Raw genomic sequence first — 18,025 nt, 5'->3', positions numbered from 1 at the left:
TACATACACACTGAATCTATATTTACATGTATGATTTTAAACAAATTTCTCTTCTGAATATATCTGATAATATTGAGGATGATATATTTGTTGATACAGTATTTAATTTCAGAGCTAAAATCTCTGGTGGATGAATCACTAAGACCAAGACTTGAAAAGCTAGAGGAGTACAAACATTGCATATGTTAAAAGTTTCATCAAATAGTAGTTATAACTAATACGCGTGATTATTAAGTGTATTCTAGAAGAGACAACACATATTTATTACAAATAACTAAAATAATTTTCTTAATCTACTCAAATTAATTAACTATTTCTTATATTAAGGATAAGATGTAGTATAATAAATAAATAGTGTTATTGTATCTAATCATTATATTATAATTAGAGTCTATGATAAATTATAATTCACATATCAACAAAGGTTTATTAAGGGGTGGGGGTAAACACGTTATAAATGACCCTGAATCTAGATCCTTCGAAATACTTTAAAAAGATAAAGTTAGATAATGCACAGGAATATAGACGCGATAGATCCAACGTCTCTTGTCTCATTTAACTTTATCGTAAAATCCTTCATAGGATTCTGATCAATTGAGTTTCGCTTGTCAGGAAGCTCATTATTTATCTCTCTCTCTCCAACTACAAACAAGACTTTGATTGGGGACAGTCTTGACAATATGTGTTCGAGCTAAAACTAATTTTAAAATTAACTATATATGTAAATTTTAATTTTTAACCTTTAAAGGTATTTTGAAATTCTTATGTGGTTGGAGGGCACAATTTTGACAAATTGAAAATAGCGTGTGTGTGTGTGTGTTACAAGTTTATTACTTATTGAGCCAATTCTCTTTTGCTTCAGAATTCATAGCAAAATTCATGAGTTGGTACAGGAGTTCAGCTGCAAAAGTGACAACGCATGAGTGAACTTAGGTTCGGTAAATTGGGTAAAATATAGAAGATTCAATTTAAAAATCAAGTTATATATAAAAATGAATTTGCTGGGACAAAACTATACCTAGTATTATTCACAAAATTTGATGACCCCTTGTTGGGTTGATTGGGTCAAATAGATCAAAGAGTCCATTTAAAAATCAAGTTAGATGAGGATTGTACTCAGAAAAATGAAACAGCGAACCAAAACCATACCTACGATAATTATTATTATTACTATTATTATTATTATTGTTATTATTATTATTATTATTTTGATCATCATTATCATCATCATACTACTACCATCATTACTAGTTCTTAATATTAGAGCTAATTAGGAGGAAAATTGACTTTAAATATAATATCTCAATCATTTTTATCTTTTAAATTTATACTTTTTTTTGTAAAATATCTTTATTGATTGTGAGGATCCCTGCCAATTAAAAAGTAGTTACAATGTATATAGTTAAATATGATAGTTTAGTGAAGTCAGAATCTATTTATTTCAAATAACCAACTTAACTATTTTTTTTAATATTTTTAAATTAATTATTTAGTTCTTATATTAAAATTTAAGTTTAAAAGCAGTATTATATTATTATTTGGGGTGTCGGCAGAAAGATGAGCTTTCCCCATGCCGGCTGCCACAATCATGAACCAACGTCTCCACGCGTGTGCTTGGATGTTATAATTCAATGATGAGACAAAAATACGAGAGGCAGGACATAAAGCGGGACACATGACGGTAAAAAACGAATAAATCAGGATCTCATCATTTCGATCTCCACGGATCTAAGTGGGAAATAACTGTACCACGTGGCAAAGCTCCGCAAATTTCGGGATAACAACCATTAGATCTTTCAAGTTGCCTTACGCCACTCCAATTATTGAACTCCACCTCCAGTAAAAAGTAAAAACTCTTTAGGTTATTATACTTTCCCCATTCAAACCTACCAATCAACCCTATCTCTGTATAAAAGCCATAGACGTTGCTTCATGGTGGTGAGTACTCATCACTCGAAAGCTCTCTCTTCTCTGTATTTCCCCTTGATTCTAACTTTCTTGTTCATCAGCCTTTGAGTTTCGTTCATGGATCAGTACCAAAACCACCAACATTTTCCTGACGATGATTCCATGGATCCTGACAAGTTCATCGAGAGCTTCAACCTAGCATCATGCGCGGAGGAAAAAAGGCATGAGTTTGATCTCCAATATTCGGTGTCTTACACACAAAGACTGATTCAGGAACACCTGGGAATTTCTGTAGTCCAAGATTTAGCGTTTTCTTCGTCAGCTGCTTCATCTTCGTTTCAGATGCTCCAACAAACCATCGATCAGTTGGCTCCTCATCATGCTGGTTCTGAGCAGAACATGCCTCAGTTTTGGAAAGACCTTATCAAAATGTCTGATCCTCAAGTTCGCCAGAAGCCTGCTGCAGAAACATCACTTGGTATGGTTTCTATCTACATTTTACTTTTCTTGTGTTGTCTACTGATAGATCTGTTGATATGATTGTTCCTATAAACAAAATTTAATCCCGGGTTGATTTAAACATATCCAGCTAGCCCAAATTTGTATATATTGTGCATGATTGTTCAAGCAAAATATATATGGTCAAACGAGTGAGATTGGAGCCACAGATGCTCACCTCAGAGAAGCATGATGGATGCTGCCACATCTGTTTCACATCTCTTTTATGAGACAAGCACAGTAAACGCGTAATGTCAAATGTATTCTTCACTTGAAATCTTTCTAATTAGAAGATCTAATTTTGATCTTCATGTGGAAGAGGTATACATACTTTCTTTAGTTTGTCTTCTTCTGCTATGTTTTCCTAATTTGTGACGCTTTTGCTGCTTTTGATGCATACAACGGATTATAAAATTGTGCTTTATTTTGTTTTTCTTAAACTCTCATCCAGAATATGTCGGTCAGAAATAATTAATGTATTTAAGAATAAATCTTCTAAATTTGACAAAATATTCTAGAAGCTAGCTAGCTAAAAATAGCTAGGTGCTAATTTAGGTTAGAATTTAAATTATGCATAATAATTAAGTAGTCCCTTACCTTAAATTCAGATGAGGATTTGCCAAACTAACTAACAATTGTTGAATTTAGCCATTTGGGGCTAACTTAAAAGGACCAACAAATTCACCCTAACTTGTATATGTGTGTGTGAACTATTTGCGTGTTTATCAATTATCATTCATATATGGATTCACATGATGGAAAATTTTGTTGTCTATTTTACCATATAGCTTCTAATTTTGTCTTTGTATATATTTACCGATTATTATTTTATTTAATAATTTAAGATGCTGATACTTAACAATGCCACAGCTAGGATTCTCTGAAGTAAATTTGCTTCAAAGTGATGAGAGAAAATGAGAGGCATGCCACAGTTTGGGTTCCTCTCAATTTTCATATCTCTCACTTTTACTTCAAAGGATCCAGATAACATCAGTGCATATCAGTACTGCAAAACACACCTATTCTCAGATAAAGCAAAGGACTTTGACTAAAAGGCCTGCAAAAGGAGAAGAGTCAAAAGCCTCCAATGGAGACACAAATTACTCTCAAGTCTCATCAGATCTGATCCTTTCAGATATTTGCTACACCACCTCTCTTCAGTCAGATACTTCTTCTGATCTGTACGGAAACTCTGATCATGATCACTCACTCTACCCGAACCATTTTGAATTCATACGCTCTAACCGCTTCAACTGAATCCAAGGTAAAGTTTTTACAAGCTTATCTATATTTGGTAAGAAATGGAGACAGGATTTTATTAGCTCCTGCGAATTTAAGGTAGGCAGTCTTTATCGTTCATATGTATGTCAGACTTGTTACGTTCTTCACCAACTAATTTGTCATACCATTTTTATGCCCATGATAATAGTGATGATGTTTTTGTTTTGTGTCAATTACATAGCAAGTTCAAATTAATTCAGGTTTTAACAGTTTAGAAGAATATTGATCTCATCACTGTTCTGTAGTACTTCTGTTTAGTTATTCTTGGAAGCATTTGCATGTACAGGATCTAATAAGTTGAAGCAGTTGGAGATTGTTGGTGTACAAGGAGAGAGAGCTCAAGATCTTAATCCTGCCATAATCAATTCCAATCCTTCCCATAATTTATCCACAACAAGATCCCTCACAGACAGTTCTGGCAATGTTATTGTCACTTCTCCACACCCCTCTGTTGATAATTCTACAAGGCCTAATGTTTCCTCCGTGGAAAGTGATAGTCACGTCGTTGATATGCCCATAACCCCTTCTCCATTACCACCACATGAAGATAATAACAGACTAGGCTTCACAGTTTTGATTGTTGAATGTGTAGGTGCTCTGACCAATCTTAATGTTTCATCAAAACCAAAAAGTGACCAGGTTCTGGATTACGTTGTGGTGGCTTGTTTTGCACTTGCCTTCCTTATTTCTTCAACTGCTCTTCTGTTGCATAAGAGAAAGCCTGCGATTGCTGAGTGGATGCAAAAAGCTGCGTTTGTGATTGGGACTTTTGGATTCATGGGAATAATGGGCATTCTTTTGCCTTCAACAATCACTTGGTGCTTCACTATTTTTGCCTTCTTGCTTTGCATGTTAATGTTTGCTGTTGCAAATTGGATTGAGTGAGTGGAATCCAGTTGAACTCACACGTGTGACTCTGCATGCTATAAGTAACTATTATCGTTGCCCGTTTTTCTTGGTTCTTAAGATGTAAAGTAGTCTCTATGATTCTCGAGACGAGTTATTTTGAATTTTATATGTTGGTTACTACATATAAATGGGTCAGAAGTACTCTCCGTTTTGACATGTGAGTTAATGATTACACAGAGAGAGAGAGAGAGAGAGAGAGAGAGAGAGAGAGAGAAGGAGAATGGTACTTAGCGTCGATCATCCATTGAATTAAATGAGACCTAATTATATGTCAGTATCTTTCTTTCGCTGCATGAACTGCATAATTTGAATATGATCTGTATGTTGATCAAGATCTAAGGAGACAAGTAAAGATCTGTATGCTGTGGTTGGTAGATTGTTCTACACTTGAATTCCTTATTTCTTCAACCGCTCTCCAATTGCATATAGATTTAATTGATCTAGATTTTTTTTTTAATTGGTATTGGTTAGAGTTGGTGGATTTAGATGAAAACTATGAGAAGGGAACCAAAGTCCATGAAAGATGGCGACTAAGGAACAAATTTTGTTATGCCATGCTATAATAGAACAACATTGAATATGTATATATACATGTATATATATATTAGAATAATGCAAGTGAAGCCAGGCGAAGATAATTGTCCTTTATACAATATTAAATAATACTCTGTTTACCTCTGTTTTCTAATATTGAAAAAAAAAAAGAAGAGATAAACATCCTAACAAGCCAAAGAAGAAACAGAGATGGTTGGCAAGCCAACTCATACATCTCTTATTGAACATCCGCTAAATTTGATGTTATATCTTTCGACATAAACCAAACAAAATAATAATAATAATAATAATAAAAAGCATTATGCATGTGCGTGTGTATTTGACTGTGATCCAACATGGAGCAAATAAGGATCCTACCTAAGCGTCTTTTGACACTGTTAGTCACATATAATGCAGCATATATAAGACGACATATGGTGGATTGCCAACTTTTCCTAAACTCTGGGGACTAGTGTTAGAAAATAAAAAAGAAAAGTTATGTATATGTTCTTCGAGACATTCAATTCATGATTGTCTTGCTAACATCTCCATCATGCACCAAATAGATAACTTTATTTTTCACTGCCAATTCACATGCAGAAGTAACTATAACTTCCACTCTATTACCAAGCACCAAATTAGAAATTATGTCCTGCCAATTGTCTTCATCTTTTGAAGTAGTTGTTGGATCTTTCTGGTAAAATTCCATGGTGGCCTTTGTATGGTTCAATACCAAGATGCTAATAGGATATACAGATGTCATGTTGTCTTGGGAAGAAAATAAGATTAAATCACTTGTGTTTTTTACACTTATGTGACAAAGGTTTGCTTTCAGAAGTTTAGATGATGTAATTAAATTTAAGGAAAAGCTAAGAAAAAAGCCTAAGCTCAAGTTTCTTACATATATCATGTCAAGTTCTCTAATCACATATTAATATGTTTTTTTTGTCACATATGGATTTATAATTAAATATTAATATTTAAAAAAATATGACAATGCTTATATTTGATTGGAGAACTTGACATTAAGAAACTTGATGTAGGTATATATTTTTTAATTTAATGCAACAATTATATTAACAAATGAAAATATTAAATGAACGGATGGAATTACAAATGAGGAGAGTATTAAGAGGATTCCAATCGGTGTTGATATTAGTAGAATGGGCTTTAGCAACTTTAATTTTTATAGGGTTAAAGTGTACCTATCATCTCAAACTATTTTTCCAGGTACATTTAGTGTTCTAAAATTATTTATAGTGCAATTTCATCCCTAAAATTATTTTAATTACCTTGTTGTCTTTCACCAAAAAAAAAAAGATCACCTTCTTTTATAATAAAATCTAGTTTGCAATTCAATTTGAATTATAAACTAGATCTTATATTAAAAATAAGAGATAATAATTTCTTTGGCCAATATAATTACCGGTTCTAAGTATGTTTCATTGCAATTTTCATTTTATATATAGCGGATCTTCACCGTGTTTTCTTGGACATGTCAGGTAGTTCAAGTGTGAAAGTGCCGATAACAAACAAAAACAATGTAAACAAATATCCATTGTCCACTTGTGCTCTATCATCCTTTGATTCCTTTTTTTTTTTTTAATTAAAAGAATTAGGAAAAAGTTATTCATTAATGATTTTGGAATGGAACCAATCCCTACTTCCATGACCATTAAACTTTTGTCGATTCCGTGGCAACAATAGGGTTCTATTTTCGTATTCAGCTTAGATAAGTTAATTATAGTCAGCTGAATAAATTAAAAGAGATTCCTAAATCGGTGAATATTATTTCTTTCCCTTTCCCTCAGGCAGTCTTTCTTGATCGCCTTTGTTTTAAATAACTCTTATCTTGTGCTCCCTCTTGTTTTTATTTTAATCGCCATATATGTGTATGTATTCATCAGATGACTATTGACCGATATATATTTAAATTATTTATTTAATAAAAGGAAATCTACCTCACAATTTCAAGTTCCCCACCTGAGTCGTATTTAAATTGGAAATTAAAAGTTTAGCTGTCCACTGTTCAGTTTTTCATCCTTTTAACAAAAAAAAATCCTTGATAAAAATACTTTATAAATATGAAATAAAATAAAACTTATAATAAAATTTAATTAAATCTCCTGCTATTTTTCCCCCGAAAGAGAGAGGGAGGGGGGTACATCAAGTGGCTTTGACTAGAGCCGGTAATACGTGGGTCCAACCCGCCAACTCGCCAAAAATGGCGAGTTAGGGTTGGCAAAAAGCCAACCCGCCACTACCTTGAAAAACATAACCCGCACCGCCATAACCCTAACCCGCGGCAGGTTGGCCCGCCAACCCGCGGGCACCTATTTTTTTTTTTAAAAAAAATAGATAACAAAGGCAAAAGTAAAGCAAATTTTTACTTCAAACTTTATTGTCATTAGAAATAATTAGATAAAGAAAGTTATTCAATATTGCTCATTGGTTTCATTAAAAAAAAAAATGTGTGAACTTGTGTATTATCATGTTGGAAAATTGGACAATCATATACTATTTGTATTTTATTGTGTTGTAATTTTTATTTGGATGTTTGTAATATTTTATATCATTTCTAGTATTTTTATTTTGTATTATATATAACTACTAACATTTAAAAAAATAAGAAAAATTTAAAAAAAAAGCAAGAAAAAAAAATAAAAATTATGGCGGGTTGGTGGGTTAGGGTTGGCAAAATGCCAACCTGCCAGAAAACGGGCCTTTTGAGCCCGCACTGCATAACCCACAACCCGCCACGGGCCAACCCACAACCCGCGGGTTGACCCGTTTTACCAGCCCTAGCTTTGACTTTATTGCTGGGCGGTGCTGGCCCAATGCTTATTTCACACCTAGCCCATACTTGGCCCATTCCACTCAAAATCTGTATCCTTCATTACATTATATCCTCAAGTGTTAAACTCGCGATTTTAAATTCACCTTAAAATTCCCTTCTTTATTTTGCCAAATAAGTTCATCTTAAAAGCATCTTTAGTCGAGAGACTTGCCAAAAGAACAAAATGATGTTGAGTAAAATGAAAATTTATAAGATTTTGTCACAGAACATCAAAGTAAAATGAAAATTTTGGGTGTGATTTTTTTCTCTATCAAATTAAAAAGAAAAGGGAAAAAATGGCTATCTTAAAGATCATTTATGAAACCCAATTTTCGATACATAATATTGAACGAAAAAAAATAAAATGATACTTTTCCCCAAAGTAATATGTCATGCCATTTTTATGCTCCATGATAATAGTGATTGAATTACTTTGCATAAATTTCATAGTAATTTCAAATTAATTAAGGTTTTATCAATTTGTAAGTACATTCTTGCCACTGTTCTCTGCACATCTGTTTAGTTATTATTCTTCAACAAGCCGAAAGAGTTAGAGCCCTGGGGTACATGTCCAAACCCCCCCGTTTCTCCCGATATCTCAGTCCAACAAGTTAATCCCACCAGTCCTGATGTTATGTTATCCCCAAGGCAAGTGATACTTACACAATTAATATGCCTATGATCCCTTCTGCGTCACCACCACATGAAGATAACCAACTAGGCTTTGTAGTTTTTGCTGTTGAACTTGTAGGTTCTCTGACTAGATCTTGCTGTTTGTTCAAAACCAAAACACAACCAGGTTCTGATTTATGTTGTGGTGGCTTGGTCTGCACTACCATTCTCTGTCTCTTCAATTCCTCTGGTGTTACATAAGAAAAGGCCTAAGAAAATCTACATTTCTGATTGGCAAGCACGCTAGCCAGGATTCATAGGAATAATGGGCACGCTTTTGCCTTCAACTATCACTTGGTGCTTCACTATCTCTGCCTTCTTTCTTTGCATGTTAATGTCTGCCAAATTTGCTTCACTGAGTGGAATCCACTTGAATTTGCATCTAACTATGAGAAGAAAATTTAAAAAAAAAAATTTGAGGGGGCATTTTAGTCTCCGTTACGCATCTTATGATAGAACCAATCATTCAGACATGCGCATTAAATAAATAAGAATGCTGCAAGTGAAGCCAGACGAAGATAATTGCTCTTTATACAATCTAAAATGATGCTCTGTTTAGCTGTTTTTTTATTATAAAGAAATAGAGATAAACTTCATAACAGCTAAAGATAATGGCTCTGTCATCACATTTTAATCAGTTGCCAGTGGTCAGATACATGTCAAGAACTTCTAATAAAACTTATACATTAGCATGAAGTTAGGGTAAGCTAAATTTTTCGAAAAATCGCTGCCATTAAGCTTCTTGGGTATCAATTAAAAAAAAAAAAACTATCACTGCAAAAACAAACCCAATCGACAACTAAAAACACCTCTGTTTACGTTTTATATATTTGAACATGCACTTGGTAGAGCTGGTTTTCACATCCAAGAATACTTATACAATATTTTTCATACAAAGAGACATTCAGTACATGATTCTCTTAACAGCATCTTCATCATATACCAAATAGACAACTGTGTGTTTTACTTTCAATTCACAAGCAAAAGTGACTATAACCTCCACTCTGTTACCAGTCTCCAAGTTAGAGATGATGTCTCGCCAATTATCTTCATCATTTGAAGCAGTTGTTGCATTTTTCTGGTACAATTTAATGGTAGCCTTTGTATGATTTGATACCAGGATACCAACAGGATAATATACAGATGTCATGTTGTCTTGAGAAGACAAATAGATTATGCACAGAATCAATCCTTTCAAACTTTTGCCAATAATTTTAGGAACTTCAAAGCATATTGAAGATCCTTCACCTTTGAAATTCCGCCAATGAGGATAATTGTCTCCAGGAAAAGAATTAACTCCAAAACCTCTTTCACTGCATCTCTAAGTCATGAACATAGAAAAAGCCAATTAACGTTGCAGACCAATAGGTTGAATGCCTTTATGGCTTAACTCAGCATGGTTGAGAATGAGGTTCGCTATTAAGTGATTAGGGTCGATTTATTTCCGAATTAATTGAAAGTAAACATTTCTAGATGAAGGCAAATACAGTACAAACCAATATCTGAATATGTAGTGTAGTATGCTTTAAAACCTTATGAGACATGCATAACCTAATCAAAGTTAAATTATATGTTATTTTAAACATAATTGACACTTCCTGGATGTCTTCTAAACACTTACAAAGCATAGTTAATGTGAATTATTATGCATTTACACTTGCTTATAGATTATTATAAGTGCACGCATTGAACTTTTAAGTTAAACATGTACGAAAAAGGCATTCTTTTGGAACCTAACTAAACTATGCATGATGGCAGTAGAGAGATAAAGAGAATAACCTGTGAAATACTCCTTAAAAGTGTGTCAATAACTTGGTTGAACTCGCCCACATGAATTGTTGTAGAACTCATGAATGTTTCTGATCTTTCCTTGTGAACTTGCTCGCCAAAACCAATCAATGCTGGAGTCTTTTTACATGAAACTTGAGATGGTCTTGGTTTTGCTTTGAATATTTCACGACTTTTAGCAAACAAAGGATGTGAAAAAATCTTGATTAGCGATGGCATGATCCCAAATGCTTGAAATAAGGACCTTGAATGATTTGTTGGGGGCATCCAAGATAACATAAGAGATGGAAATATGTCATGTGACAATCCTTCATAACCACATAAAGAAACATATTTAATGTTCTTCAATCTCACTAATGAGATGGGTGCTTGTGTTATAGCAGTTCGAGTTGCCACCAAAACCGTTAAAGATTCCATTTTCTCAATGTCTTCATCCAACCTTTCAATTTTGGAACAACCAAAAAGATTGAGAGTTCTCAAAGATTTCAAGTCATATATACTTCTCGGAAGATGCTCCAAGCCATTGCAGTTTTTCAAATTTAGCATAATAAGATGTCTAAGATTTCCAATAGAAGGGTGAATCATAGACAAACCTCGACAATCTTTAAGTATCAACTTCTCAAGATATGGTAAGTTTGAGAAGTCAGATGTTTCTGTTAGGCAGTGAGAATGACTCAAATTGAGAATTTTCAACCCCTCCAGCACCTATGTAAAGGGAATATCTCAAAATAGAAGTCCCAATATAAAAAAAAAAAAGAAAAACAATAAAATAGATGTAAAAATAACACATATCCCGTTACTAATGTTTGATCCCAGAAGTTCATTGCAAATACCTGGCTTTTCTCCCATGCTTTTGTTAGGTTACTCCACTTTAAGTCAATGGCAACTATCTTTTCCAGATTGAAGTCTGCTGGCCAACTTTTTAAAAGAAATCTACGCCAACAAAGCCATCTAAGTTCTTTTGATAGATGACCATAGTCTCCATCAAGTTGTACATTATCAAAGTTGAGTAAACGAAGCCTCTTCATCTTCTTAAATGCCTTGGTACTCAAGGGTATTGAATTGTTTCTTGGCATGTTTAAAGACAATCCCTTGATAGCTGTTGTTCCCTTTGAAAAAGAGACAAACAAAAACTATAAAACTCACAATCGACAACTTATGGAGTGCACAATAAATAATGAAGAAACAAGTATTGAAATTTAAATGCAAGAGAATTAGTAAATTGCGGAAAAACATTCTTACTATGTTGTTTCCTAGCACATTCAACACATCATCATTAAACCATAATCTTGTACGCTTCTCTGGCTCCTCTGGTGATTGTTCACGAATGATTTCTCTTCCCATATCACGTAGCAAGTCGTGCATATCAAGTACGTTTTTGTTTTCAAATTTTACAACTTTTACAAGGCTTCGCTCAATTAGATGGGTAATTCCAATTTCTGCATAGAGTCCACAGCCATCTAGTACTTGAGTTGCATAACTTCTATCCTTTCCAATGAAAAAACAACATATGTCTAGGAATAGCTCTTGCTCCATTTTATCACTCAAACCATCATGGCTTATCTTTAGAATTTCATATATTTTACCATTAGGAATTTGTTTCAATTTACTCAAAGCACTTTCCCAATAAGGTCTTTCCCTGTCAAACAAATATGAGCCAAGGATTTCAAGAGCTAGTGGCAGCCCTCCACAGTATGATACTACTCTTCTCGAAAGTTCAATGAAATTTCTTTCGGGAAGTGCTTGCTTAAACGCATACCAACTGAAAAGCTCAATAGATTCATTATCATCCATTTCCCTTGCACTAAATACTTTATCCACTTGAAGGATTTGAAGTAAACGTTGGTCTCTTGTCGTAATAATTATTCTGCTTCCTTGGCCAAACCATTCACGACTCCCACATAAAACTTTGAGTTGTTCTTCATTATTGACATCATCTAATACAAGAAATACTCTTTTTTGACAAAGAATTTCCTTGATTAGAGATTTCCCCCTCCCCGCATTTGGTAGCTTGATCCGTCTTGTTTTGAAGATACTAGAAATAAGTTGTTCTTGCAAATAAACTTGACCATTATCTTGTTTCCATACTTCCCTAATATTTGCAAGGAAACTCTTTCCCACAAAACTTTGGCCCATTTCATTGTAAATAGTTTTAGCCACCGTGGTCTTGCCAATTCCTCCCATCCCCAAAATGCCTATTATGATGATGTCATTTGATTCACTACTTAGCAGTTGGATGATATCTTGCACTCGAGACTCCAAACCCACTGGATGGTGAGCAACAAACATGTATTTGCTATTGTCTAGCCTCATTGTGATAGTTTTCACAACATCGTCAAGTAACTCAGTCTCAGTTCTGGCAACAACAAAGAATTAGATGACCAGAAGTCTACCAAGAATCATTAAAATGCATGCTACGAAACTTAATAGCAGCAAAATGATAGATGCAGATTTATACAAAAAAGAAACATGGAAAACACGTAGGAAAAGGACCAACTTTTCCTGCTAGTTTCATCATGCTTTTCCTGTATTGTCAGTTTACCATCTTTGATTAGAGAATCAATTATTTTATCTTGTAAGATAACTGGAGTTTGAGCTCAACTATTAGGACCTAAATATAGAAAAATTAAGTACATGAGATTCATATGGTACATTATGCTTTGCTAGATACCATAGACCCTCATGCATATATCGAATTTCCTCTCACTTATCTATGTATATGTACGTAATTTTGTGATTTTCATCGTGAATAACATATAGACCCATTTTCTATATGACAGAATCAACAATTAAGTACAATGCATATAGAACTTTGCTATATTAACTAAACAAAAGCTATTATTTTTTCATTCTTTTCTTAACAATGTTGCCAACGCCCATTGGTAATATACGTACACGATCAATAACAGTAAGCCACGACTTCCTTGATCGCACAAAAACAAAGGAGGAAAAAAAGGCAAGTTTTTTACTAACTACCGTGATTTTATGCATTCAATAAACAATCAACTAGCGTTCAAATGTTATGCTACCTGTACTTTTAGTCGTCATTTGTTGCCGTTATTAACTACAATTTCTTTTGTTATACTGGGAACATAGCTGATGGCTAAGTAGTGGAAATTCTAATTTTGAGTTGAATTGACCTTTGGATTGAATGTCTTAATGTTGAAAGAAACCAACTACTCTTATGACTTAGTTATATTTTCTGGTTGTGGTTTTGTACTTTTGTATTATGTTCTTTTACTTTCAAACGCCCCTAGAAACAATTTAATGCATTTGCATCTAAGATATGGTAAAGTTTTGTTAATCTCTTAGCCTCTAACTGATTTTAGGATTAAGGTACATTCATCATTCCGAAATATTTTCTCAAGTGCATCCATCATCTTAAAATATTTTGAGGTATCCACATCTTAAAATATTTTTAAGATATACACAACACACTAAAGTACTTTTTTTTCTTAGTGTTGGATGCACCAAAAAAAAATTTAGGACACTATACGTACCTATAAAAACTTTAAGGTGCTAGATTTATCAAAAAATAATTCAAGATACTGAATGCAATTAAAAAAAACTTTAATGTACTGGATATATCACAAAATATTTAAGGGTGCTAGATGCAACTAAAAAAAATATTTCGAGATGATTTTATGACTATTGCCATTAAATCAAATCTATGGGTAATCTTGATGTACTAGGAATTAAATGAAGTGAGAGCCTAGATCTAAAGAAATAAACACAAATATTTAGATTAGAGATAGTTCTAAATATTTGTGATGACTTAAAACTATACTTTCATAATTTAATTAGTTGTTTGGGGTACGGAGTCAATGAATTCCGCAATGATTAAAAAGAGACTAATAATTTGGGAGATATTATAATACTTTGATAATAATTGTCACTATGATTAATCAGAGTCCACACAAACTATAGAAATTAACAACCCATCAGGTGAATCCTGAACCAAACGCTATAAGTGATTGTCATTTTCTCAAAATTATATCTCTCTCGTATTTTTATATTCCTCCATATTCTCTTCAACATGCTATAAGCGATTGTCTTTTTCTCAAAATTATATCTCTCTCTTATTTTTATATTCCTTCATATTCTCTTCAATTAATCTATTTTATCTTATTTTCTTTAATTATTAATTATTTAGACTAGCAAAAGTGTAACCTCCGAGTGGGTATGACCCGTAATATTCTGAGATTTTTACTACATCAATCCCGCACGCTTGCAGGGTATGTCATGGTAGCTTTAGCATACATTTTGACATGCATTAGCTTAGGTATGGTGTAGTCATCTTTTTTTTTTTTTTTGCCAGAAGTTTAGACATCCACTTCGATCACTGTTAATTTGTGAATGACATTTAAATGAACTATAATTCTAAGTAACTAGGCTCCTCAAAAGATTTGACCTAAGTTGGCCCCTTAGATGGAGTAACTTAGCATACCGATTTGAGGACTAAGCGATAGCTAATCCATCCTCAACCTTTACTTAACCCTTACATTGTATTGTTTTACTAGCTTCAGATAGCTTTGTTAATTAAATACATTGTCTTTTGTAGACTAGAAGGCTTTAAGTCATGAACCTCTGCTCACACCCTGCATCATCCTTATTACCTAAACTAGTTTTAGGTGGCTTTGTTAAATATATATTTTATTCCTCTATTCCTCTATTTTTTTGCTAACTACTTTTTTCAACTGTTCGTTTTAGTAATCTCGAGCCACACATGTAAACTGTACCAGGATATTTTGTTTGTGAAGCATACATATATTATATATATCACAATAAATTTTATCTTTCATATATTCTGGATAACCAATTATGTTCTAACCTATGTGCTTGAATATAATTTCCCCCTATTTCATGCCTCGTCTATTTATAATATCCATTGAAAAATACAAAAAGGAAATAGGACAATTGTGCTATCCAGTGTTGTCTCTAGATTTATTTAATGTTCCTTTGGTCGTTGATTAGAGGAAGGTAAGCATGTAAAAGTAGCTTAATCATGAATCTATCCATGCACAAACAAAATTAAGGAATTCAACACATAAAAACAAACTTAAAGAATTATTTAATCATTCCAAATAATAATAAAAGGAAATAACATTACTTACCTATAGTTTTGCATGTCCCACCCTGATAGGTTGGCAGCCTCAGCAAGGACCCTCTTCAAATTGTTTGTGAATTTCTTACCCTTGCTACCTGAGGGTCTTGTTGTAAGTCTTTCCCATGCTTTTCCAAAGGCATTTTGTTGTTTACGGACATCAGATGGGTGCACATCATAGAATATAGGGAAAACCTCTTGATGAGTTTTGTAACACTCCATGATTTTCTCTAATTCTTGCAAGCACCAACTAGAGCCGGCATAATTTGTTGAGAATATAATGATTGAAATTCTAGAATTTTCAATTGCCCCCAGTAACGAAGTTGAAATGTGTTCCCCCCTATCAATCCTTTCTTCATCCATGAAAACCTCAATTCCTACTTGTTTCATAGCATTATAAAGATGAGTGGTAAATGATTTATGCGTATCCCCACCTCTAAAACTTAAGAATACATCATAGAGACATGTGAATTTTGGCTTATTGTCTGTAGTGATTTCCCTCCCTATCTCTTGTAGCAAATCATGCACATGAATCTTGTCATTGATAACCTTTACAAGGCCGCACTCTACAAGTACTTGCATTGCCGTTGAGTCCATAAACAAATTTATAAAATCACTAATACTCCGACCCACATGAAAGTGTGCTATGTCACAAAATAATTCCTTTTCTGCATCAGCCAAAAGGTCCAGGCCTATTTTAAGCTTACGTTGTATATGGCCTTTTGGAACATCTTTTAATTTATTCAATACTTTTTTCCACTCTGATTTTTCCTTATTACACAAAAGAGAGCCTACAACTTCAAGAATCAATGGCAGCCCTTCACATAAAGGAATTATTTTCCTAGATGGATTCACAAAATCATTTGTTGGATCAAAGCTTTTAAATGCATGCCAACTGAAAAGCTCAAAAGATTCATTGTTGTCCAACTTTTTCATTTCATATGATTTGTCAACAAAGTTATCAAGTAGCTGTTCTCTTGTTGTAATCAAAATCAAACTCCCTTTACCAAACTGTTGTCTATTTCTACACAGGTTATCGAGTTCGGCTACTTGATTTACACCATCAATTACCACTAGGGCTCTTTCATAAGTTCCTTGTTTCATATGGTTCAGATGTTGACTTAGTGACAGAAGTTGACCATTATCATCGTCCTCCCATTTACCCTTGATATTAGCAAGAAAACTTGTGTACTTAAAATGGCCACCAATTATATCATAAATAGCTCTCACGATGGTAGTTTTACCAATACCTCCAGCCCCCCAAATTCCGACTATGATTGTATTTTCCTTGTGAAGGGATTCCCAAACCGATCGTTGAAGTACTTCTTTCACACGAGATTGCAATCCTCCTTGTGATACGGCTTTTGCAATAAGGTTATTGACTACTTCTTGGTCACTGGGGGCAAATTAGAATTAGACTTAGATTAAAATTAATGGAGGTATGTCTTACCAAAAAAGATATATATTCACACACATAAATATGTCAACCCCACATATTAACAATTTCTGTATAATTTGACCAACCAAAACTCATACATCACTAAGAAACAGTTTAGCTGCTCATATTTGTTGCTATAGTCCATTTCAAGCATATAAATAGCTACTACAGAAAATGAGTCCTTTTTTTTACAAAATCTATTGCAAATGAAATGCAAAATTCGTTACTGAAATAGTTGCCATGGATTTCTCCTTCAGTAGCAGTGGAATTCTACTTATTTTAATTTGTTGAAGTTAATAAAAACCACTTTTAGTTTGTTTATATGTAATCTACTGACCATTAACCTAAAAACATAGCATGCACCATTAAGAAATTTGGAGCACACGAATCAATCAGGAAGTTCAACGAGCTATTGCACTAGCATGGGGTGTGGGCGATATTTTTGGCTACATTCACTACAAAATAAATGACTTTCAGTGTGTCGCGACTGAAAGTGTGACTTTCAGTAGTGACATTAAGAGTCACTACTGAAAATCTTATTTTCAACTGCAACTATAAATGTCACCGTTGAAAGTATACTTTCAACGGTAATTTTTCAGAATCATCACTAAAGGTCAATTTTTGAAAGTGAAACTTTCAGTGGTGACTAACCGTGTTGCCACTGAAAGTGACTTTTAGCGGCAATACTAACTGTCGCCGCAAAAGGTCTATTTTAACTTTTTATTATTATTTTAAGTTTTTTTTAAAAAAAATCATATTTAGACAATAATTTTGTTCACTAATATGATTTACTATCACAAAATAAAGTATTTTCACATGTTGTGTTAGAGAGAGAGAAAGAGAGGGTTAGAGAGATAATATGGTGTGTGTGAGAATAAAAGAGAGGGAAGGAGGAGGAAATGAGCATATGTGTGTATGAAAGTGAGATATTATAATTATGTGCATGTGAGAGAGTTAAATAATCATGATAAAATTTATAATTAAATTTCAGTTATTTTTATATACTATTTTCATATTTCATAATTATAAATATAATAAATATTAAAATAAATAATAT

At 33.4% G+C, this 18,025-nt stretch overlaps 2 protein-coding genes across 2 annotated transcripts; one reads left to right on the top strand and one right to left on the bottom strand.

The window, feature by feature from the left end:
* The first annotated feature begins 1,948 nt into the window (after positions 1–1,948).
* LOC114720839 (uncharacterized) lies at positions 1,949–4,718 on the top strand. The gene is made up of 3 exons (XM_028906563.1): positions 1,949–2,386; positions 3,277–3,670; positions 3,974–4,718. Exons 1-2 carry the CDS (start codon positions 2,026–2,028, stop codon positions 3,288–3,290), a joined length of 375 nt encoding a protein of 124 aa, XP_028762396.1. The 5' UTR covers positions 1,949–2,025; the 3' UTR covers positions 3,291–3,670; positions 3,974–4,718.
* Positions 4,719–9,542: 4,824 nt separating this feature from the next.
* LOC114720828 (TMV resistance protein N-like) lies at positions 9,543–16,112 on the bottom strand. The gene is made up of 5 exons (XM_028906551.1): positions 15,541–16,112; positions 11,669–12,782; positions 11,260–11,535; positions 10,418–11,131; positions 9,543–9,959 (listed from the first exon to the last, which is right to left on the bottom strand). The coding sequence occupies exons 1-5, from the start codon at positions 16,110–16,112 to the stop codon at positions 9,543–9,545; spliced, it is 3,093 nt and encodes a 1,030-aa protein (XP_028762384.1).
* Between the last annotated feature and the right edge of the window lie 1,913 nt (positions 16,113–18,025).

This window comes from Neltuma alba, unplaced genomic scaffold (genome assembly GCF_004799145.2).
Source record: "Neltuma alba isolate B1F8T4 unplaced genomic scaffold, ASM479914v2 tig00002259_pilon, whole genome shotgun sequence".
Lineage (NCBI taxonomy): Eukaryota > Viridiplantae > Streptophyta > Magnoliopsida > Fabales > Fabaceae > Neltuma > Neltuma alba.
The sequence above is the reverse complement of the archived record's forward strand: the minus strand, read 5'-3'. Positions and strand labels throughout refer to the sequence as shown.